The sequence below is a fragment of the Cyanistes caeruleus genome, chromosome 3 (genome assembly GCF_971803275.1).
Source record: "Cyanistes caeruleus chromosome 3, bCyaCae1.hap1.1, whole genome shotgun sequence".
NCBI classification, from domain to species: Eukaryota; Metazoa; Chordata; class Aves; order Passeriformes; family Paridae; genus Cyanistes; species Cyanistes caeruleus.
This window is the reverse complement of record NC_141703.1, coordinates 8,488,250-8,513,302: the sequence shown is the minus strand read 5'-3', so window position 1 is coordinate 8,513,302 and position 25,053 is coordinate 8,488,250. Positions and strand designations below refer to the sequence as shown.

The 25,053-nt window shown below is 44.4% G+C and overlaps 1 protein-coding gene across 1 annotated transcript in view; it reads left to right on the top strand.

Moving 5' to 3' along the window:
- Positions 1-21,720, top strand: part of TSPAN7 (tetraspanin 7) — an 82,058-nt gene extending 60,338 nt beyond the window's left edge. The window contains exons 2-8 of the mRNA XM_086879756.1: positions 4,077-4,265; positions 6,420-6,494; positions 7,947-8,042; positions 9,778-9,933; positions 14,010-14,093; positions 20,161-20,233; positions 20,578-21,720. Coding sequence (XP_086735882.1) covers positions 4,077-4,265; positions 6,420-6,494; positions 7,947-8,042; positions 9,778-9,933; positions 14,010-14,093; positions 20,161-20,229 — 669 coding nt within the window. The 3' untranslated portion in view covers positions 20,230-20,233; positions 20,578-21,720. The remainder of the gene's footprint in view (positions 1-4,076; positions 4,266-6,419; positions 6,495-7,946; positions 8,043-9,777; positions 9,934-14,009; positions 14,094-20,160; positions 20,234-20,577) is intronic.
- The last annotated feature ends 3,333 nt before the right edge of the window (positions 21,721-25,053 follow it).

Sequence of the window (25,053 nt, the reverse complement as noted above, 5' to 3'; positions counted from 1 at the left end):
TCTTCCTGCTGCTTTTGGGAGTAGTAGGGATTGCTGTGTGTTCTGCAGCAATCAGGATTGGCTTCCAAGTTACCAAATAGCTCACATCAGTAATAAACAGGAGGACATGAATGATGTGGGCCAATAAACCAGCAATTACTGCTGCACATTTATCTTCACCTCTGTAATTGACAGACTTTAAATATTCCATATGGCAGTCCTGAGTATAAATAAGGGTTTGAATTAGGGTCTTGAAACTCTGTGGATGTGAGGTGTAGAACCTTTCATGCCTCCTGTGTCAGCAGCAGCAACCTTCATATCATGCCACCAGTGCTCTGTTTTGGGGTATGAAGGCAGCAGACTCTTTTAGGAGTGGTATGCATCCAGTTGAAAGGAGTACATAGTGTTTTCCTGCCTAATTCTGACAGAATTAAAGACAGTGCACTTTCAGAAGTTATTTTCTGAATACTCCTCTCTGCATACTTTGCTGCTGTTACCAGGAAGAAGGGGGTTGATAGTTTATCTGTGTTTTAGCACTATTAAAAGAAGTAATTCCCAGACATTTTTCTGTTGCCTTTTATTGAGAAACTGCATGTGTTTAGTGTTAGTTCTGATTTCAGCAGTGCCCATTGTAATCAGGACATCGCTCTCCCTGTGTCCTGTAAAGCTGTGGCACATACCCTTGTGTCAGTGCTGTTTGCCATATCTTTGTGTGTCCCTAAAAGGCAGCTGGTTTATTGGGCAGGTGAAGTTAGAGCTGGCAGTCACTTCTGCTTATTTCTGCCTGCCTGTTGCATGGTAACTTTTCCACCACGTCCAGAACTGGGAACAGTACTGCAGGTACCACTGGAAACATCTGTATTGATGCTGGAGGAAGGTAAGAGGACTAGAAAACCTGCCTTTGACTGAAATCAGGGATTAGCAGGATGTGCCTGTGATACCATGCTTGAGGGGAGGCAAGAGGTAGAGCTGGGCGGGGGGGGGGGGATTGGTTCAAAGTTTTGTTTTGGTTTTTTTTTATTTTATTGTTTAAGCCAGAACAATCCAATTCATCTAGATTAAAACATTCTGTGGGAACATCTTGATTTCAGTGGAGTTTTTGCTTAGAAAAAGTCCAGGTGGCCCACCTGCTTCATTTCCTGCCATCTCATCAGTCAAGGGCTTCTGGGGTGTGTTTGCTGAGCCTGAACTCAGAGCACTGAAATGTGAGACCTGCTAGGGCTAAACAATGTGGTTTCTACTTGTGTGTAGCCTTTACAATCCTTGCCCTACTTGGATATCTCCTGTATTGCTTTTTTTTTCTTTTAACCTTTAAAATTTTGACCTGAATGAAGGGCAGGACTAATAATGTTTTATGGAATGCTACATCTCCGGTTTCCTGGCTGAGGAAACATGAGTCCAGGGGCTTCCACTGCCATGAACTTTTGTAAGGAAGGTAACATCTACCTTTGATGAAATCCATGATGAAATAGCTTTCTAATAATGTTGCAAACTAGAATAAGAACACAGAAAAGAAACAGAAAGTGCAGGAAAAAACCATCAAAACAAGATGGGAGAAGATGGGGACAGGGTGCAAGCATGAAGAAGAGACAACCAAAACCAGCACAAACCACTTGCAAGCCCATTTGTGGACACAAAACCTGAGTTTGTGGGGCTTGTTATGATCATAGGAACTGGTTCTAAGCATGGATAAATCAGGGCAGCCCTGGCTGCTGGCAGGAATCTCTCCAGTGATGCTGTTTGGTTGGGGGTGGGTATGAGCTTTGCCTGTGTTATCCAGGGTGGGCTATTACTGCTTAAACCAAGGCTTGTATAAAGTCCAAGGAAAACTGCAGATTTTTTTTCTGAATCAAAAACATTCAACATGTTTGTGACAGGCCTTGAAACATGGTATTTGGGGTAGTTTTTCTCTTTTGCTTTCCCTTAAAAACACCAACATCTTTACATTTAAATAGGATGTCCCTGGCAGTTAGTTGCTTTTTCAAAGTAAATTTTTTTCCTTTTTTTTTTTTTTTTTTCCTTTTTTCTGGTTTTGTTTTTTGTTTCTTTTCCTTTGTAAATGCTTGTTTTTCTGTACACTCCAGATGTCTCATTTGGGGCATTGTGCACTGTGCAGCTGCCAGTTCATTTCTTCTGTGTCTGCTGAGGATCTGGAGTGAGCTTGTGACACTCTTTCCTCACAAGCTGTAGCTGTCATAGCATTTCCAGGACAAATCTTAAAATTCTTGCTGGGCCATATGAAGACCAGGTTTTGCTGTAGAAGTCCACTGGTGGAATTTTACTGCTGCTCTCATGCTCCATGTGTGCTGGCTCTTCCAGATGTTTGTAAATAAAGTTCCTTTGGATGCTGAATGCTCAGAGGGGCTCTAAAGGTCAAAGGGCTGGTAATCACTCTACTCTGACTGCCAAGATACCTGAAATATTTTGTACATCTCCTGTATGATCATTATCTGAGTTGAAACTTGACAGAGGAGAGGGAGTAGGGAAGACTGGGGTGGGATTGTGCATTGCAGAAGTGGCTCTGAGTTCCTTTTAGACCTTTCAGGTGTAAATGGACACACAGCACTGTGCTTTCGAAATTGTGACTCAGAGGTCACAGAATTAGGCTTGTGGAGAGATTTTAGATCAAAGGAAGGAGATAAAGGGAAGATGTGTGTACTGATGGTGAATGGCAGGAGCAGTGTCTATCCTTGCTGCCTTGTTCTCAGGCCTGTACTGTCCTGGTCTTCTCTCTGCCCATGTCTCTCCCGCTTTTAAAGAAAAATCTGAAAACCAAACCAGAAACCAGTACATTCATTGTTCCCCAGACTGTGTGATCTAGGCACAGAGAGATAGTGATAAAAAGTGTGTCTTGGAAATAAGGAAATGAGGCTTGCCTTGGGGTGGAGGTAGGCATTAGTCATACCACTGCTTGTGCTCTGCTAAATAAATGTCATGAAAAGGTTTGCAGGGAAGTCTTAAGGTTTTTTTGTCTTCATAAGCAATATTCTAGCCAGCACTGCTGCAACCTGAGGTGCATCTTCAGTGAGTCTTTGTGGAAACATCCCAACCCTTCTGCACTGTGCCAAGCTTGCCAGGGGCTTAGACCTCCCAACAAACTCAGGGATTTCCTTAAATCCCTGTAAATCACAGCTCTATTAAGAAGCAGAAGGGGAATAAACCACCAAGAGGCTTTCCTCCTTTTTTTCCAAAGTCTGTGTGTGCCATAAACTGAACAGCCCCCCACCCGAGACTTGGGGAAACCAAACTCTTAAAATGCATACTAAAGGGTTAGTAATTGTTTCAAACAGCCAACTAAAAATGCTTTTTATTACCAGGCTTGAGCTCTCTTTCATATGTGAAGCTGTTTGTTCATTTTGGCAGTGAAGGCTGCTTTTATGCCTCCCTGGGGACAGTGGTAAAACTTTCAGCAGCTTAGGCACAGAAACCAGCCCTTTGTGGAACCACAGGCGAGAAACCAGAAGTTGTTCTGCAGATTTCCCAATCCCCTGCAGCTTGCTTTCAGATTTTGCTGATTAATCCGCTTTTGTTTGGGACAAGGAGAGGTGAAGACGGTGCTGTGCAGGGATGGGACCAGACTTGGCAAGGGCATTTGGTGTCTGTGGGTTGGTAGCTCCTCAGTGGTTTTTTCTGACATCCAGCTGTTGGGTGCAGTAGCAAGGAATCAGCACTTTTCACACAGTTACACTGAAAGATGAACAAGAGCCGGGTTTATTCTTATTGCCACTGTGAGCAGGAGAGCAGCAATGTCTGCTAACCCTGTCCCACAGTGGGAGCAGAAATGCCAGTGCCTGCTGAGGCTGATCAGGGGGAGCAGGGGACACAGGGACATGTGGAGTTGGCCGTGTCTCTCAGTGCGCTGCAGGAGCAGAGAGCTGTTCCTGCTGCACTGCATCAGCCTCCCTTGGCAGTGCTTAGTCTTAGATGTTTGTCCTTCAGTGGCAGCCTTAATGTAACAGATGCTGGAGTTTAATTTTGTCTGTCTGTCCCTCTGGAGTTCCTCGAAGTCTTGTGGCTTCCTTGTGCCAGCAGCATCCCTTCAGGGTGTCTGGGTGCTGACTTTGGCCGCCTGACACGTTTCTCCCCTTGCTTTGCAGATCACCGGCGTTATCCTTCTGGCAGTGGGCGTCTGGGGCAAGCTCACCCTCGGCACCTACATCTCTCTGATTGCAGAGAACTCCACCAATGCCCCCTACGTGCTCATCGGCACGGGCACCACCATCATCGTCTTCGGGCTCTTCGGCTGCTTTGCCACTTGTCGTGGCAGCCCATGGATGCTGAAGCTGGTGAGCAAACACAAGTGCCTTAGGAGGGGAGGAGGGTTTTTTGATCAGTTGGGATTCCCCCCACCCCCTGGTAGATGTTGATGAAGCTTTTTTAGGCACATAAGCTAGATTCTATTAATCTTTATGTTCAACATGTGTGCCTTTTGGACAAAGGAGGGAAAAAAACCCTTCTCCAAAACCAGTTTATGTTTGACTAAGACTGAATTTTTCTACACATCACACATAGGCCCAAGCGTGGAGCAGGGTGGAATGCTGCTGAATTCCCTTGAGTGATTCCACAATCATTCTGGTTTTCTGTGAGCCAGTTAGATAAATACATTTACAATCTTAAAGATGCCCAAAGCACCATAAATGTGAAATTCTTTCAAACTGTATTTTAAGGGGTCGGTTTAATACCCTGCTGTGAAATTATGAAACGAATACTTGGTACCTCATAAAAGCACACCAGCCCTTCTTTTTCTCCTAACATTCACTAGGATAGAACAATTCAACCCAAAAAGAAGAGCTCTGTATGGTATGTTTGGCCTCATCTCAAAAGCAGCAGGGGCTCAAGGTGCAATGAGGAGAGGGGAAGCTGTTGTCCCTCAGTCCACTTTAACCTCTCTCTGGTTGAGTTTCTCTGTTCTGAATTTTCCAGCCTACCTTAAAATAACTACAGGTTAAAGAAACTTACATGACAAACTGTGTTTCTAGGCATATTTAGGAGCAAAATCCTGCATGTGCAATGATTGGAAGGGTGGAAACAGTGCTTGTGAAGCACTGAACTAGTCAGAAAGGACTTGACAGTACAATGCATCTCCAGCTACAGTATTTTGGGGCTGGTTTTCCAAGGAGATGGGACGATTTTTCTGCAGTTTGAACTGCATTTTAAAAAAGAAAGGACATGTTAAAAGGGAGTTAATTTCCTCAAATGATGGCAGGGAGGGGAAGGGGAGAGGTAGGAGCTTCAATTCCATCAGCTGGTGGCCAGCTGGCAAGTACCTCACAGCTGTCTCTTGCTGGTGATGTGCTGTCAGGGCATGTGCAGAGACTTGCTGGAGTCACTGCAGTCCAGATGGGAAAGGGATAAAGGTGAATGGTGACACAAATGCATAGGAAATCAGGCTCTGCTAGCGGCTCCATTGCTCATGTAACTTTCTTAAAGTTATGCCAGTAATAGTAGCATGTGCTGTCCCAAGCACGTGGGTTTATTCTCATTGTACCTATAAGAAATATTTCTAAACTTCTTTTCTCTCCTGAACAGACAAGTGATTTGACAGCTGCATTAATTGGACACATTTTTTTTTCTAGTTCTGCCTTCACTGTTGTGCTCCTTTCCCCAGTAACCTTTCATTAAAGCTAAGTTTCCCTTTTTCCACTAAATCCTGCTAGGACTGAATTTAATTTAAACTGTTTCCTTTCTCAATCAACTTTTACTTAGAAGGTGGAGTAAAAAGGTAATTTTTCCTCCAGAAGATTAAGTTCCAACTTGAAGTTTTACTATCCCACTTTGCATTTTTTCTTTACCTTCTTTATTTCTGCTTAAATATATTTTTAGTACTTGGTGAGTGCCTACACTGAAAGCACTGTTTTCAAGGTTTATTTAGCTCCTGATCCAAATGCTGCACCTGAAGCCAAATATGGACCTTGGCTCAGCAAAGTGTTTGGAGCATATGTCTAGTGTTACTGTGAGAATATTTCCAGTGAAGGCAGTGTTTCAGTTCATTCATTTTAGAAATTTCAGGAATCAGGCAGCAAATCCCAATCTGGCAGTGAGATAGATAAACACAAACCAAAACACCTGGGGAAGCCTATTGACCTTAGCAGAGCACCGTGCAAACAGGAAGGGTCTGTTTGTATTCCTTATGGCAAGATCAAAACCTGAGTGACTCGGATTCACCTCTGGCATGTGAGTGTGTTTTAATTTATATAAGAATAAACGTGGGAACAGAAATGTCACAAAAGCCAGTAATTAAGCAATATAGATCAGTGATGAGTTGTATAAACCCATGTATTGCATTCAGGTCATAACCTGTATATCTCCTCCAAAAGACGTTTGGTTTCTTAACATCTTTGAAGGGTGCCTAGAGGGGAAAGTTACATTTTATGTGATAATATCTGTGCTGAGACAAAAGCCTATCATGCTCTGACTTCTCTTGCCTCCTGCCTTTTCAGTATGCCATGTTCTTGTCCCTGGTGTTCCTGGCTGAGCTAGTGGCTGGCATTTCAGGGTTTGTCTTTCGCCACGAGGTAGGTGGAAATGTGCTGAGTTTGCCCTGGGCAGGAGGTGCTGAGAATTCCCTGCAGCGTGGAGAATGTGTGGGGTGCTGAGCTCGGGGCTGCAGCACATCTCCAGAGATGAGGCTGATGTGCAACAATAACTTGTACAGCTCTTAAAAAGCGATGTGATTCCAAAGGAAGGGATTTAGGCAAAGCTCTTGCCCTCAGCTGCCTGATGATTTACTCTGGAGCTCTCAGGTTTTGTGTGTCCACCATGAAAGATCTTCTTTGCTCTTTTACGTATGCTGAGGGCTGCAAAATAGATTAAATGCTTTTCTTAAACGCAGCTCTTTCAGCCAGGCAAATTCTGGTTTATGTAAGGCAGAGAAAACTTCTGCATCACACCAGACTTGCTGTTTTGTAAATCCTTTTTTTTTGGGTGGGGGTGGGGAGAGAGTGGGATGGGATTTCATTTCTATCTTGAGAATAAGGAGAGATTAGAAGTAGAGTGAGGTAGGAAACTGGGACAGGAAGAAGCCTTAAAATGCATGATGGTCTAGATTTGTAGTAACACTTCTGCTTTATCCACTGTAATCAGGTCTATCTCTGGCTCTAAGTCCATGGACCTACATGTCACTGGTGCTGAACCAGAACAACCCCAGAGACCCTCCTTGTCCCTTCTCTTCCTATTAGCTGGTTTTGGAGTCTCCTCTTTTGACATGCCATTTCCATTGCTATAGAGCTTTCTGCTGCTCGCCCTTGCAAGCAGTGGATTGTTCTCAATGCGGTCCTGAGGTGCCTGTCCACCTGCTGAGGATTCCCATTTCATCCCACCTCACCTGCAGCAGCCCCAGTGTCAGGCTGCTCCCTTCTGGGAGAGGCAGTCTCTTGTCAAGGCCACAGCTGTGTGGGTTGCTCACATCACCTGCTTCCCAGCCCCTTTCCCACCCCAAGTGCCATTCCTGGTGATGTGCCTGAGCTTCCCCAGCTGAGGGACCTCGTGTTCCTTACCCAAATATCCTTTGGTGCTGGGGATGCCTGGTCAGGAGGTTTGGTGCCAGTGGCTTGTGTCTCCAGGGTGTTTGCACAAGCTTTGGCTCCCATCTGGCATCCATGAGCAGGAAGCATGCAGTCTCCTTCAGACTTAGTGCTGGAACAAAGGGTTCGGGGAGAAAAAGCATAAAATGATACCTTTTTGATAGGTTAAGTCATTTTACAGTATTTTATCAGAACATATCAGTTTGCTGGGGCGGTCTTGTTCCTGGGTCTGATATCCCACTGGAAAAATGGCACAAATGATTCCTGACAGTTAAGGGGGAGCTCTGCCAGCTCTAAAAACACCCTTAGAAACAACTGAGGAGGGCTGGTTTGAGAGCCTTGTTAGGAAGTTTGGAAATGCATTTGCTTCCTGCAGAAACTGTTTCAGATCTTGTGCTTCTTGTTGCTCACGGGGGCTGAGTTTTTTTTCCCTCATCCTCACAGATCAAGGATACTTTCCTTAGGACATACACTGAAGCAATCCAGAATTACAACAAGAACGATGAGCGGAGCCATGCAGTGGATAACGTACAGGAAAGTGTAAGTCTAAAGCTGGATACCAGAAATAGAGAAGCATTTGATCCCAGAACGTGAAGTTTTGATGGCTCAATCTGCAAGCTGTAATTTTCAAGTAAAATTTGAGGCTGGCGAAAGTGGTCTAAAGGAAAAGTATTTCAGCTGAAGTGCTTGCCCAGGATGCCTAAATTTTAGTGAAAAAGCTGTCTGATAAAGGCAAAGCCTGTCCCATTGGCCCTTTGTTGTTTTCATATCTTGAATTAGGTTTAGGGGGACATTCTATTCCTAAAGAGCACATTCCTAAGGGAACTTGCCAATAAGATTATAAAATGTTTTAAATCTGTGCTGGATGAGACAGGGTTTTATAACCTTGTGTCCTGCATCACTGATAAACTGCAGCAGTTCTCTTCATGAGTACAGTGAGAGGCTGACAAAGGAGACCAGTGAGTTAAGGAGAAAAACTGGGAATATTTTCCCCAGAGGAAAATGGAGGGGAAAACTGCTGATGTTGGCAGTGAAAGCTGTCCTGGAGGGATGGAGTAGGAGCTTGGTGGAGCAGAGCCTTTCTGTCCCTCAGGGGTGGGGGTTGCCTTGCCTTCCAGCAGGGCACAGGGCAGGAGCAAATTCCACAGCACAGCCAAAGCAGTTGGAGATGCCACCCACAAGAGACCAAGTCCACCAAGTACAACACAGTGTGATAAAATTCACATTTACATTCCCACTGGAAGCTCTACCACAGCAAGAATCTATTCCTCCAGTTTGCAGTACATTCTGTGCGCCAATTTCCTTTCCATACGATTGTAACTTGATGAATGGCTGAAATGTCAGTGTAATTGTATCAATGACTTGTACACCTGTAGAAATTACAGCTCATACCTTGGGCCCTTCAGCACAGTTGAAACTGTATTCTAACCTGGCTAATCTGGTTAGCAGATTGCTGCAGTGCTCCAAACTAAGTATATTCTGCTGTCAGATTGTCAGTTTGCATGTTAATCTGAATTTTAAATTTTTGATTCCTTAGAGTTGACCAAACTAAATAGTTTTGAGTACTTTTTCAGTGTTTCTGTTGTAGTAAAATATTCATTTCATTCATAGTTCTCTTTTTACAGGAATTGCATTTATAAGTCCTCCCCAGGCAAAAAATGTATGGAGTATGCACGTACTCCATATATTTCAGTCTCTGTCTTCTAGCTTAGGATCTAAATCAGAACATCCCTCCCAATTTAGGGTTTTCTAGCTGACTTCCTAGATACACCCTGTGAACATATGGTCTCTTTCTATTCACAGCTCAGTGAATTGTCCTAGAAATTATTTTGGTGAGTTAGAGAGGCTTCACCTTATTGATTTTTACTAGTTTGAGCCTGTATGTGTTACATGTAATTCTGTGTAATGCTTTGAGGTCTTGAATTTACAGAGTCATCTTTAATCAAATAAAAAGGTAAAGAAAACGAACAAAATGTCCAACAGACCATCAAGTAAAAAGGATGGGTTTATGGCTGGACCTCTGTGAAATGTTACAAATAATAGCTCTGCTCATAAAATACCTTATTTTTAGTAGGTCATCTGCTCTCATGTTCTGTAAATTACACCCCTGGTACTCTTGTAATTCATGGGGCAGGGTTGGTATCTGCTTTTCAAAACTTGAGGTGCCCTGTCTTTATTTTGATTATGAGCTTATGAAGTGGGCCGAGATGATTCTGTTCTAGTTTTAATTCTGTTTTGTTTGTGTGCTTTAAAACCTGCCTCTTATCCCTCCTAGCTGAGCTGCTGTGGCATTCAGAGCTACACCAACTGGAGCACCAGCCCTTACTTCTTCAAGCACGGCATCCCTACGAGCTGTTGCATGAACTCCAGTGACTGTAACACTCAGGATCTGCGCAACATGACCGTGGCTGCCACTAAAGTAAACCAGAAGGTACCAGTAGTGTTGTGCCAGAGGCAGCTGTGACACCACCCAGCACCCCAGTGGAGTGTGTGGCTGCTTGCAGTTGCACTTCATTTCAAATCCTTGGTTGATAATGTGCAAATAAGGCTGGAGAGTTGGTGAGGGTGGGCTTGGTCCTGCATTTGCTTCATGTTCTTTGAGCTGGCCTTTCTCAAATCCAATCCCAGGTGCAACAGTTCTGAGGAAACACAGGTGATTGACAGCAAATGTTGTGGTTGGTGGGTACATTTACTGTTAAAATCTTTGAACAGGTAGGGCTGTGAGCACAGCCAAAGTGAGCCTTCCCCAGGGTCACCTGAAGGAGCAGGTTGGGAAGGCAGAAGGAGGGTTGAGAAGGCAAGTTGGGAGAACAGGAAGAAAATTAATAACTAGAGAATAAAAATACAGAAAACCTTAAGAAAGGGAAGAATAAAAAGAAAATAATGCAGCATCTATGCATTAGACACTGTGCTGAAGAAGGACAACTCAAGTTACTGCTTCAAGTGCTAGTGTGTTATCAATTCTTTCTCAGTTGGTATTTGCAAGAGAGGGAACAGGGTGTTGGTAAGAGGAATGATATTGTGGCTAAATCACCATTCTAAGCTGCAGCACAGCTTAGTCAGACTTAAGGATTATTTTCTTTTCTGTTGTTATTTTTGGAGATCTGTTTAAAAAAATAGGTAGAAGTCCTGAGTAGACAGCAGGGAAAATACAGAAATACCTCTGTCTCTTCTCTGTCTTTTTCACCTCAGCCACCTGTGACTCAGAAGGTTGGACTGGTGGCTGAGCACAGCCTGAAACATCTTTGAAAACCATTCAAGTAGACAATGTTTTCTGACATGTATTGTAAAAGGGATACTAGAGGATTATTTTCCACTAAGCCTTTCATTTTTTGCAATGGTTTAATGAGAGCCACTTGTTGCAGATGTGTGGAGTGTTGGTGGTGTCCATTGGTTGAGTAACTCAGTCACCACCAGCAGAGCAATCTTGCGTGAGTATAGAGGGTGAGCCACTCTGTTCAGTTGCTCTTTGTGAGTTTGCACTAACTTGGTGTTTTTGGAGAAGTGGAAGGAAGGTGAGAGGCAGGGCAGGGTGGATGTAGGGCATGTGCAGTACAGCCAGCACCCACAGCAGGCATGGTGCCTCCTGGGCAGCCCACCCTGAGCCCCTGCTTCACCTCCTCTCCCAGCAGGAAAGCTCTGGTGTGACTGGTGTTCCACCAGCAGGTCCCAGCTTTGCAGCTCAGGACAGCCATGCACTCTGAACCTTTCCTTGCTGCAAAACCCATTTAGGTACCACTTGCAGTGCCAGCACTGATCTGCTGATTCCCCCAGGTGCCAGGACACACTCCCTGTGCACTTCTGAGTTCCTCGTGGCACAGGATGCCTGCTGAATTGCAGGAAGCAGCTGAGGGATCAGTGTGTGCTAGTCCAGGGCTAGTAACACCTTTCCAGCCATTCTTGCTCCTTGCTCTCCTGTCAAATGCTCAAATCACCTGACAGAAAAGGACTGCTGATTCCTCAGGAAATAGTTGAAGATAATTACTTGATTTAATTACCTAGAGGATATTTGGATTTTTGGAAGTTCATGTGGTTTTGTGTCATTTTCTGACATAGCCACTGAAAACCAAAAGTTGCATATTTCTGTTCAGCAATCTTTGAGTTGTCCCAGACATTTGAGCAAAGTGAGATGCTTCTGACACATGGAAATAAAAGACAAGAAGGAGACAATGTTGTTTGGCCCTATCCTTTCACTTCAGATAGGTAGCAAACATCATTGCCTCTGACCCAAGGCCCCTGCTGGTCTTGGAAACAGGCCCTGTGCTCTCTGTGTGTTGGAGAAAAAGGAAAATATTTATTGCCATGTGTTGTGGAAGAATCTTCTCACCATGCCTGTGGACAAGTATATTTGTATTACATCTTTTGGTGGATCTTGCAAAGCTATCAGTAAGACGAGTTCTCTATGAGTTAATCAAATTACTAGCAGTTTCTGAGGACTAATAGTGAATTAACCAAAGAGGATTAAACTAATTATATAATTACAGGACTAAAAGACAGCATTCCTGGATTTTCTTTGCCAATTCTGACTCTAACTTGCTTAGTGACCTTAGGTTAATTATTTAGGCTCTCCGTTTCTTCATCTCTGACCACACTAATACCTAACTTTCAGAGCTGTCATTAGGATTAGCTAATTAATGTTCATCTAGTGCTTTTAATCACAGTTCTTTACCAAGAAACCTCAAGAACTGATTTTCTCTAAAATCTTAAGAAAGGAACAGATGCATGGAGTCAGGAAAGATCAGATCCTTTGTTAACTGTCCCTTCTGAGCTCTGGATCTCTGGATCAGCACCCAGAGGTGCTCAGAGTGCTTCACACACTTCTGTCCTGTAGTGCAGCTCGTGGGTGCTGCTTGCACTGCCAGTCCAGCACAGCAAGGACTGAGCTATTTAACCATATGTAAACAATGCACTTCAGTAAACAGATTATTGTGGCTTGGGAAAACAGAGTCTTCAGGTGAGGAGAGTGATCAAAACTCTGCCATTGCATGTTTTGTTGACAGGATCTTCTGTCCCCCTCAAATTACCACTGTGCTTTGGTGTTGCATCTCTTGAAGGTTCTCCAGCAAAATAGATTTCAGAAGAGCTGGGAGAGCATTAAGCCATGTCAGGCTGAATGAAAATACTGCTGAGAAATCTAATCTCATTGCATAACATGTAAAATATGCAAACTATAGTTGCTTGATGGGTTAAATAAGCAAGCTTGAATCAGACTTAGTGTCCACTGTGGTAAAACATAGTATATACACATAAACATTTCAGAAATTAATCAGGACCAGCTGTGCTATTAGGTTCAGCACTTCATTATTCTCAGGATTAAATGTCTTGTGATGTTATAAAAGAAGTTATAGAAATGGTACAATTTATTTAATAAATGGCCTTTCTGTGATACAGAACATTGTCCTCACTTTTATTTTTTACAAGCACCTGATGCTCTGAAGTCATAAAGGGTTTCCTACAGTGCTTGCAGAGTGAGGGGAGTGGATATAGGTGATATACTTCTTTCTTATGGGACAGGAGTCCAAACTGGGAAAGGCAATTCACTGTTATTTCTGAGTTTTCCCGTTTCTGATAAATTGGGTGAAGTTATTGGATAAGCTGGATAAAGTTAAAATGCATAAAACTCCTCAGGACTGGCCTTAAGCCAGGGTGTTGGTCATTTGAGGAAGGTGGCAAAAGGGGCTGAGCAGTGACTTTGGATTGTGGGTACAGATGGGTTAATAATGAAAGAAAAAGGAGATGCCATCTTTCTTCTTTTCTTCATGTATCAAGTCACTTGTTTAGATTAATTCAGGCACCACAAAGTGAGAGATAATTTCAAACACTGTACTGAGGGGGAACCTCTCAAAAAAGTCTATCCAAGAGAAGGTCAGATATTGCACGTGAATCCTCTGGCCCCAGTCTGAGCTGTGAATTGAGGCCTGAGAAAGCAAGACAGCAGAGAGGAAATTTGCTTTGGGGAGCAGGACAGAGAATTTTATATCCAAGGGCAAACTAAGAAAATTCATACAAAACCCTTGATAACTTTGTTACATGGTTTAAAGTTACATGCTGTTCAGTGCCTTGCCTGGTGTCCTTTGATGGATAAAGGCAAGCAGAATGCCTTAAGGGACACTTTATTAAATATCTAGGCTATTAGGGAATCAGCATTATTTATTCATTTTTGACATCTGTATTGTATTATAACATTGGTGTATTGTTACCAGTTTGGTTTCAGGTCAAAGCTATATTGTTTTTTAACTGACTTTCTTTAAAAAGACCCATAAAAATGAGTGCAACAACACATTTAGATGTTAAAAGTAGTGAAATGCATTTGTTTCTAAAAGGAAATGGTTTTGCCACAGCTCCACATCATTCACTCAGAATTGCTATTTTAAAAAAACAGGTGACACCGTTGGAAATTACAGCAGAAATATTGTCTAGCCAGAGTTCATTCTAAATGAGAAATTTGTGTGTATGCATTCATGGCAGGGAAGGTCAGTACAAGGAATGATGATGTTTGTTTTCCAGGGCTGTTATGACTTGGTGACCAGTTTTATGGAGACAAATATGGGAATCATAGCTGGAGTGGCTTTTGGGATTGCATTCTCACAGGTAAGTGCACAAACACTCTACTTCCCACCTTTTCTCTTCCCCTCTTTCTTTACCTGGACTTCAAGGAGGGAAGGATTATGGAAAGGGACTGAACTCAGCATGCTCATTAGTCCTGAGGTCATCTGTTCATCGATTTTCTTTTTTTCAGCTTAAATGAAGTTTCTCCTTGGGAATATCAGTTACGGTTGAGCTAATGACTAGCTCAAGGAAAACAAATTGTCCCTCCACTGGGTCAAATAGAGGTCAACCCAATAAAACATTGGCTTAAATGGAGCATAAACAGCTAAGACAAATAGATTATCCATTGTTTGGGTAGGCTTCTATCTTCTAAGTACTCTTATTTGTTCTTAAGGTACTCAAGAATTCAAATGAGTGCACCCTCATGCCTCCCCGTCCTGGACCTGGGGCCTGGAGGGGACACTTTGTGACCAATTTTATTTTCCCTTTAACACTGAACTTTGAGAAATGTTAAGTCCACCAAAATTAGATTGTTAAACCAACTCCTTGTCTGCACCAAAAGGAGTGTGGCACAAGAGTGAGGAGACCTGAAGAAGGGGTTTTCTGCTCTGTGATATTCAAACTGCACTTATGTAGACAGGAGCTGGGGAAAGTGTAGGTCTGGCCAGGTTGTTCTGATCAAGAAGGGGCAGGAAAACACCTGCATCTTTCAACAAGATGCTCCTTTATACCAATCACTTCATGTGTGACAGCAAGGACTCTACTGGAAACATTCAAAACAGAGAGAGGGAAGCATGCACAATTCAAAACTGTGCCCAAGCCATGTGGAAACTGGCCCCCACATCCTCTCCATCAGCATACACACGGCCTGAGGGAGCCCTGAAGCTGTCTGGGCTCAGGCTGGCTGAATGCCTTGCCTTGGGCACATCTGGAAGCCTGATGCCCTGCAGCCAAGGTGTTGGATGTGAGGAGCCTGTGGTTCGGTGTGGGTGGAAATGTTGGTTCATCACAACAGCAACTGCCCAGAGCACGTGCTGCATGTCAGGTTTTTGGGATCCAGAAAAGGTGAACAGTCTGGAATTGTCTGGGCATGGCTGAGGGGAGGTGATTTGTTCTTTAATAGGCTATTCTAATTCTTGCTGGATGGTGACAGCATGGATACTCTTCTGCAGCCTCGATTATGGCTTGATTACTGCTATAGGACTCCAAGCTCAGGTTTCAGTTTGGGTTCTAGAGAGCCAGAAGGCTGTAAAGCATCTTTTTAAGTGCCTCATGTAAAGCTATCCAAAAGAAAAATGAGACAAGTAGAATTGTAAAATATGCTGCTGGGGGGAAAAGTCAGGACCAATAGTGCCTGAAAGCCTTTAATGGGTGTTCCATGGCAGGCTGCAGGGCACTTGGCCTCTGTGACTGAGGGGAAAAACGAGGTGTGTTTTGATGTGGTGCTGGCATCTCACACTGCTGGTGGCACGGTGAGCCCTGCTGCCAGGTGGGGATGTCACTCCCCAGCACAGTCCCTGGGCTCTGGCACTGTGAGGACATACCCAGCTGCTCGGGGTGTTAGCAGACACGTGAAAAAGGGAAGAGAGAGGCAGCAGAGGAGAAAAACGCAGCTCTCCCAGGCTGTGAGGGATAGAAGGTGGCCAGTTGTAATTCACTGCCTGATCTGTTTTGCTGGGCCCAATCAGGGACAGTGTTTACAAATTGATTTCAGGTTAACGTGGCTGGCAGTAATGCTGGGCAGGGCTCCAGCTGTAGGCGAGCTTTCACTGCTCCTATTGAGAATAGGTTTAATCTAAATAAAAGACAAATTAAATCATGTTGCTCTTCTGCAGTAAAGCATGCTCAAGGGTCTTTCCTTCACGTGATTTGTTAGGTGTTGACTAGCATGGGGAATGTGCTGGTGCCCAGAAATAGCGAAAGTTGATGTAATGGCATTGCAAATCTTACAGGCCTGGCACAGACCTCTCCATCAGAGATTTTTTATAAAAAACACTGTATTGCTGACCTTGTCTGCTCTGCTCCTCGGGTTTGAAATAATAGCAATAAAATAAAATTTGATTGTTTTTGGACTTGGATGCCAGTGTTGACTTCCAGCTGGAATAATTTCCGTTTAGCAGGTGCTCTTCAGAGCAGAAAAATGATTGCTGTGTTGTGCCCAACAGAGAATAAAATTATGCAAACTGCATAGATGATGGAGAACTGTGCCCAGATAAAACTACAGTGCAGGCATTGGCTTAAGGAATGCAAGAGACACTGTCTGGAGGGGTTTATGGGTTGTGAGTAGGGGAGACAAAGTGCAAGGTTCAGGCCACATTATTCCCTTTGTGCTGAAGGACTGAAAATCAGGTGCTCTCCACATTCTCCAAACCAGTTGTTGGGCATGGACAGGTCCCATCATTCTAAGATAAATTCCCATGCAGCCATGGTACAAGATCCACCTCTTTACTGTCAGCATTAACGTGGGTAGCTCTGCCTGAACCTGCCTTGCTTGGGGCTTAGGGAATGGGATCCACAGCAGCATCCAATGTGTGACCTGAAACCTGGTCTGAGACTGACCATTCCAAAGTTATTCCAAAGATTGATCAGGGTGGATCCAGTGTGGAGGTAGGAGCTGTGACAGAGGCACACCACGGCACAGGAGGCTGACTCAAACAAGCAACATGTGACATAGAAAATTCTCTCTTTTAAAACAGAGCCAGAGAACCTGCACGTTTGGAGATTTGCATTTTGAGAATATGACAAGGTGTTGAGCTAAAAAATGATTCCTGATGGATTAAACCCCCCCAGTTTTGGCCTACCTGGTGTGCTGATGAATTCCAAATTAGTTCAACACATTTCTATTTATAGAAATTCTCCCAAAGAATGAAAAATGGTGATGATACCAAGGCCCAAAATAAAATGGAAATTCAAATTGCAGTTCAGTTTCTTTCTCTTCAGTATAATAAGGTGTAATAAATATGTCATGCAGAACAGCTTCCAGTCAGTGGTAACTCCTACAGAATAAGTGTATTAAAAAGCCAGTTATTATGTGTAGAAGGGATAAGACTGCTACAAAATATGCTGGGGATGGTTTTCAATGGTCAGAACTAAGATGTGCCTGAGATTGCACCTAGAAACCATGAGAAATTCACTTGATTCTGCTTGCTAGAATGACCTATGGCCAAAAGGATCATACACCTGAGGGGTGTGGGTTTCCCAGATATCTAAAGCAAAGAATTTGTCAGCATTTTCAAGTTTCCTGTGGCCAGACCAGGATATGGAAAACTCTCTATTTCTATACAATAGCTCAGAAGACCAAGATAATCCTAGGTAAAAAGGGAAGTAAGGAAAAAAAGTAAGAGAGAAGACAAATGCAGAACCAAGTCTGACATCTTAGCACTCAAAAATCAAGACAGTAAAAATCAAATAAATGACTAAGTGGATAAAAGTTGAGACGGGGCATTTGAGAGGCAATGGGAGTGTGGGGAAATGAATGCAGCTCCCAGCAGCAGCTTCTTTGTGGGAATCCTTTAACACCAATTCTGCTGGTTTTTCAAAGGAGCTGCAGGGACCTGGTGCACAATAGGACAAGGAGCTTCCTCCTGCCTGAAGAGCAGAGGAAGCAAGTGGTGGAACAAATGCAGACAGCAAGGCAGGGAGGAGAGTGCTGATTTGTGCTGCACAGTCTGGGAGCCTCTAGACTTAAATGCAGAGGACTGTAGTTCTGCCTGTAATGAAAGGGCACCGTGAAGAAAAATCAGTAACTCACTACAATATTGCCTCTTTTTGCCTAGAGGAGGAACAGTGTTCTTGTGGTTAAAGGTGGAAGTCAACACACCGAAAAACACGTTTTTATATGCATTCAAATTATTTCTAGAATATTTATTATAGTTCTGCTATGTCCTGGTAATATTTAGAAATGCTGAATAAAACGTGTGTGCAGTGGCTTGATGTGCATGCCATTATTTTTGAAATACAGAGTTAAACATTATGATACTATAACCACTTAAATGCCTAAACCAGCCTAAGGTCAGAGCCAAGAATCAGTAAGTGGGCCAAAGATCATGAAGATACATTCATGAGTAACTTGCCTTTTGTCTTAGGAGTGAGCTGAGTAAAACAAAACACCATTACATGTCTGCAGATGCTACAAAGTTTAGATCCATTGATTATTAGAGTTACAGCCTGCACAGAACAATAGAATCCCTAATTAGAGGTATCTGGGGAAGTCTGCTCCAGTTGAAGGGGAAAAGAAAAGCCTGTGGTTTCCTATTTGTAGAGGCTACAGCATCTTTCTCCTTATAAACCTGATACAAGCAGCAGATTGTGGTGGAGAAGAACAATGGCTGAAATCTGGGTGCTTATGATGGAGAAAAATAAACAACTTCAATGTACATATATTCTTGGCCATTGTAGAGAGGAATTGATTTGGGTTTGGGATGGAATTTGCTCAGGGGAAAGAATTTGGACTAAATACACTGCAAAGTTCATCTTACTGAAGAATGCAATAAGGCAGAGACGTAACTTCTGAGTCAAGCAAAGAAAGGTGAAGAAAGACTGAAAGTCACCAAAAAAAGGAAAAGTGACAGTGAAGGAGGTGGGACAGGGCCACGCAGAGCCACTCACTCTGTTCAGCCTGTCAGAGCATGGAGAAATACATAGCACTGGCCAAAACAGAAATCTCATTCTTCAAAATTGAACTGAGCTAAAGAAACTGCCTGAGTGCAGCTGCAGGAGTGTCATGTAACCTGCAGAATGTGGTTGGTTTTCAGCAGCACCTTCAGCAATTCATTAAGTCATCCTCCCAGTGATGGGTAGAAAAGACAACAAAATGGCTAAAATGTCTTCTTGGTAGTGACGAGTGAGATTTTTCAGAGCCAAGGAGGGTTTTCACCAGGCACATACTGTCTTGGCAACTAAAAACACAGCCCCTGGATCCTGGCAGCTTTGTTTTTTGTTAGAGGTTGGTCAGGAGGTGGTACCAGTGCCCCACATCTAGTAATAAACCAAGGCAGTGTCATCCTGGGTGCCAAAATCAGGGGGTGCATATGGGGAACAGTCAGGTTCAACCTGCTGTTAAATGTGACTCTGTGCCCTTTTGAAATCCCCTGAACAGCTCTGGTGGACACTGAAACAGAAAACTGAGCAAATTTCTGGCAAAAGAAGCATGGCCTGACAAAGTCTGTGACATCTTAGACAAGTTTAGGAAACAGTTTATCCAGATTTGAGTTACCCTGGCTTGGCCTTGCTCTGGGCTGGTGCCAGCCCAAATTAAGCAATTGCCTGGTAGAGAAGATGGTATTTTGATGATGATTGTGTTAACAGGGAGCACTGTCTGGTCTAGGGGGAGGCACACACAATCCTGAGGAGGGAAAGAGGAGGAGCCAGTTTGGATGAGCAGCCAGCCAGTCATACCTAGGCATGCTCTGGATGTGCTGAGGAGTTCATCAATTGACCAACCCCAATAAGCAAGGTTGAATTATTTACAGCATATTAACACTGTTGACACATGCAAGAAGCACTAAGAAACTGCAGTAAAGAAAACACTGAAAAGACCTAGTGCTTATTGATGAGTGGAAGCGTGGGATCTGTTTTCAATAATCTGAGTGACAGCCAAGGGAATAGTGAATGACTTCTTAAAAAGTCATTTCCAGATTTACAGCACTCATTTCTACAGTGCAACATCACTTGTAAAGGAAGCACGACCACTCTGGGACATCAGGAAGCTTTTCCCTGGCACAGTGATAAAGAAGTTAAAGGCAGCAACTCTCAGGGCTGATGGGTGGTGGTGAGGGATCCAGGTGGAGCAAGTGAAATACAGCCCGTAACATGCTGATACCCCCAGCAGTTTATTCATCCACATCTGGCTTGGCCAGACATTGGCAATGGGATTGAAAAATACCAGAAAGGCATGCTGCCTGTAACATAAATTATAAAAATCAAGATGAAGATCTGACAAGAAAGATGATAGATTTTGATGCTGTTTTTCTAATTAGAGCAGTTCTTAAAATAGGGCATAAATATGTTGTGCATAATAACTCCAGAACGTGAAGTACATGTTTACCAATGCTCTGCACTGATGAAATTTAACTTAAATTCTATTCTGTCTCTGTCTTGTCTGGAACAGTTGATCGGGATGCTGCTGGCATGCTGTCTGTCCCGGTTTATTACTGCTAACCAGTATGAGATGGTGTAACAAGGTGAGCTTTTCCCCTTTCCCAGGCGGTCAGACTGTGAAAGCCTTGCTGTGGTGTTGTGGCTGTGCTGCTTCTGCTGGAGACAGCGGGCAGGTTTTACATTTCTGGGCGTGTTCATTAAGAGTTAAGCCTTCCCATTAAGCCTTCTTTGCTTTGGGATTTTCATCCCGATTTTGTGTGTGGTGGGGAAAGAATTAAAGCGGGGGGAAATGCAGCGTTGAATTTCGTCATTTCAGTTTTCTTGGAGAGAGAGAGCAGAGCACCTGCTGTTCATACTGTTAGCAACCAAAGCAACCCACTCCTTGGTTTGTTGTTTGTTCTTGTTTTTTATCCTCCCTGCTCTCCAGTCTTTCAACAAGTGTGAAGTCCAGAGCCTGTGTGAAGACCAGGAGCTGCAGAATCGGAGAAAGACTGACATGAATGTTCTAGCACACACTGTCTCTCGCACGCACGCACACCCCACGAGCAAGCCCGTGTGCGCGCACACTGCACCCCACCTCCCGAACTGTCCCATGCGTAGTGTCCCATCCTGTGAAGTTCCACGGTGCCACCCAGAGTGGCCGGGTCCCCTCGGCCCCCGGAGCCAGCGCCCACCGCCGCGGCTCGGCGCAGGACGGCACCGTCTGTATGTTCTTGGTCACGCAGTAGTTGCATCGTAAGTTAACAAAGGTAACTCATTAACAGCATTGATCGGGCTGTGCATGTAGTGACTGGAGGGCATAATTAGCCTTTCACCATGGTTAATAAGTGTTGCACACGTTCATATAAACCGGTATATGAAATATATATTCTTTTGGTTTTATCTTAATTTCTTGTTTTGTTTATTGCTTTACTAAGGTTTCCATCCTTTCCCCCCTTGCCCTGCGCCTGTCCCCCTTTCCCCAAAAACAAAAGGAATCGGTAACATAACATAAAGATACTTGAAAATGATGTTAAAATGTTGTGCTTGAAGGGAACTGTTATTCCTGATGTTCTTCTACATCTTTGATTCTTACTCAGTGTTGTATGCCTAGTGCGTATCCCGGTAGGCTTTGTCTAGTGCATTTTGCCTCGGAACCTGATCCTGTGTAATACTGTTATTAAGCTGTGTTGTTGCTTACTGTGAAGGCAGAAATTTTTGCTCCCTTTATTTTTATTACCTAGCTATGAACTAATTGAACTGTGCTGTACTGCGGCCTTCATACTTTTTTCCTGTTCTTTCTTTTTTTTCTCTCTTTTTTTTTTTGCATTGAGGTTGCAGCCACCAAATACATTGTTGAATCAAACCTAAATAAAAACACACACACACACACACACAGACACACACAAAAAAAAAAGATAAAAAAAAAAACCAGGCATATGAAATATTTTTGGGGGAAAGCAAAAGTTTAAAACCTTTTTAAAAAAAAATAGGACTTTTTTAATAATGCCTCTGTCTAGCATGCCAACGAGAATGCATTGATATTGTGAGTATTTGTGATATACGTATTAATAAATGGAACCATTACAGATTTCTAGCTGTTTCCTTCTCATTCTTTAGTTATAGGAAAAGTTTTTTTGGGAGGGGAGGAAGTGAACGTGAAACACCTGGGCACAGCTTGGCATGACATGTCTTAATGCTTTTTTTGACAACTAATTTGCTTGTAAAAGAAAAAGGTTACTACCCTGGAAAAGGAAAAAAAAAAAAAAAAAGGAGAAAGAACTGGAATTGTTTCAAATCTCCTTCTACATCTGGTTTCACCACATGACAAATGCATATCCTCTGCTTTGCAATTTTTCTTCTTCTAATTATTAAAAATCTGCAGTGTTTCATTATCCCCCCCTTAGTGCTGTGAGTGATTTTGGCATTAAGCATTTCTCTCTTGATTTTGGTGAGAAAGGAGAGAAGAGAGCTTTGGGGTTGAGGGGGTGGCTCATGGAAAGGCAGGCAGTTATCTCTTCCTCACTTAAGTGCAACATCACAGATCTGACAGAAAACCCATGGAAGGTTAAACCTGGGAATTTTGGGCCAAGCTTGCCAGTGTGGACGGAGAGGGAGACTTGAGGAGTCCTGGAGCCTTCTGGCTGTGGGAGCTGTGCTGCTGCTGGAGTCTTAGTCCTTCCTCTGTCTGTCTGTCTGTCTGTCCTTTGGTGCCCCTGTGACCCCCTGCCCGGGGGCTGCCCTGCCTGGTGCCTCCAGCATCAGATCCTGGTGAGCCTTTGGGTGCTGCTGGTGTGGTCAGTGTGCTCTAAAAGGCTTCACAGCTACACAGGCAGAAACCTGCCAGCCTATCTTAAAAATCCCAGTAGCATCCTCTTTAGCTTTATTCAGAGAGCACTTCCAGAGCAGGAAAAAGACCTTTGCAAATAGAAGAGGAATCTGGTCCCCAAATTTAAATCTGCCCTCAATAGAACATCTGCCATGAGGGAGCAAGGCATCCTTAAAGGTGGAGATGCCAATGCAGGTCCTGTGTTTATGCTGGGCAGCCAAGCAGGACAGTACTGGGGACAAAGCCTCTCGGCAGGTCACAGCACTCACATTTGCAGTTAAAGCCCTTCTGAGTCTCTTCTGAGGCATAAGAACAGTCACAGCCACTTGCTCGGTTGCTGGGGCTACGCGGTGCTGGAGCGATGCCCTTCTCCTGTAGGCACAGGATGTTCACAGAGCGATGCTTTTCCGTACCAGAAAGAACTGGCCCACCAGCTGCCCCAGTTTCCCTCCCCTATTCACTCCCAGGCAGGTCTCCCCTTGCCCCAGGAGGGGAGGGAGGTGGGTGAGGCTGCCACCACCTCCACTGAGGAGCCACCAGTGACCTTCCGGAGTACAAAAGCACCAGCCTCTCCTTGGTTTTCTTTACTTCTTTTTTTCTTTCTTTTTTTTTCTTCTTCTTTTCATTTTCCCCAAAGAAAGAGCTGTTTGTGCCAAGAGCTGTTCCTTTTGAAGACGCTGATGTTGGGTGACAGGTCAGCAGGCCCCCAGACGTGCCTGTCCCCATTCAGGAAAGCTGAGCTGGGCTCAGCTGTAAGGCGTAAGCGCTGAATTAAGTCCATTCAGCAAAGCCCTTCAGTGCGTGGTCGATTGTTTCCCTCAGCTCAGCGCCACTCCTGCTTTTATGGGGTAGGTGTGTTAATTGGGCTCCTGGCAGCTTCCCTGAAGAGGATCTGGCTGGTGGAGGGACTGCCAGGGGCTTCCCTGGTGAAATCCCCGTGGCTCGGGCTGGGACCACACGGGCTGCGCTGCCTGGCACCGCAGCATCCATCCCTGCCCTGGGTGGAGCATCCCTCCCTGAGCTCCCTCCTGGAGGGAGAGGTGGGGTAGGTGATGGAGGGAACAAAGCTGGAGCTGCAGAGAACGGGTCAGTGTCAGCAAATGCGCAGGATTTTCCATCCAGAGGTGAAGCTGCTGCAGGTACCAGAGGTCTTTGCCCCGGGGCTGTGGTCCCTCTGCTCCCTCCGGTGTGAACTGAATGAGCAGCAGAGGAATCCTGCAGCGCTGGGCTGGCTCTGGCTGCCTCATCTGAGCAAACTGTTCTGTGCAATTACTGTACCAAATGGGCCAAAGAAGGGTGGGCAGTGAAAGCAGATGATGGGGCAGCCCCAGGAGGGGTGGGAGGAATGGAGCATGGCTGGGGGTCAAAGAGAGTGGGGCATCATAGAATCACGTAGGATGGAAAACACCTCTAAGATCAGTCCAACCCCAGCACTGCCAAATCCACCACAAAATCGTGATGAATGATCATGATCAGATGAAGTGGGACTCTGGGAGGAAGGAAGAAGGGGCACCAGCTTGCTTTGGTCCCAATGAGCTGCCAGCTTGGTTTGGCTATAAGGTGGACCAGCAGCCTCAGCTGATGTGTGTGCTGTCCTGAGCTGCCTCCTGGAGCTGGTTTCTGCTGAGGGGGACAGCCCTGAGCCCTGCTGAGGGGACAGCATGGTGCTGATGTTTCACAGTGTCAGCAAACTGGCAGCTCTTGGAGGCCCTGCTGCTGCTGCCATCCTGGGGCAAGCATCACTGCAGAAGAGACTGGCTTTGCCTACAGGATTTCGGGCTGCTGCTCCTTGGAGGACCCAGTGCAGCCCCTAAGATGATTTTGTCTTCTGTGTTTCTTCCCTTGATTTAATGGCTCATTACTGTTGAAGATAATTTTAAAACTAGAAAATTAACTTGCTGCCAGCCAAGCCCCTTGCATAAAATACCTGGCATCCCACTGGAGGGGAGGGGTTGATCAGGATGTCAGACTTCTGCCAGGGCTGAGTGAGGCCTGCTTGACTATGAACCTGTATCACAAAAATAAAAACCTTCATGATTTGACATAGAAGTGACACTTCCCTATTTTGTAAGTAAAAATGTTTTGCCCTCCAAATGTGTAAAGTATGGTCAGCTTTCTGCAAGCTGTTTCTACCAGCTTGGAGCGATTTTGAAGTAAAAAGCTGTTGGTTTTGCCTTTTTCTTGTCATTGCACCTGTTCCTATTGCAACCAGGAAACATTTTATTCAAAAGTCATTTCAGTTTTGTCCAGTGTGACTGGAGACATTTGGTACATGCAAGCTCATTAAAAGCAAGCTGTGCTGAGGCAGCAAGTGCTCAAGCTCAGGAGTCTGTTCTGCTCCCTGGTAGATGCAGTGTGTGGGTTTTTTTGGTGTCTGGAGCTGTCTGTAGGTGACACCAAGGCCTTAATGTAGGTTGTGGTCCTCCAGTGTGATCAGGTACTGGGGAGTGTAATTTACAGACACAAAATATCCAGGCTGGGTTGGATGGAGCCATGTGCAGCCCCCTCCAAGGGGGGCATGGAACAAGATGGTCTTTAAGGTTCTTTCCAACCCAAACCATTCTGTAGTTCTGTGATTCTGTCCTTGGTGCACGA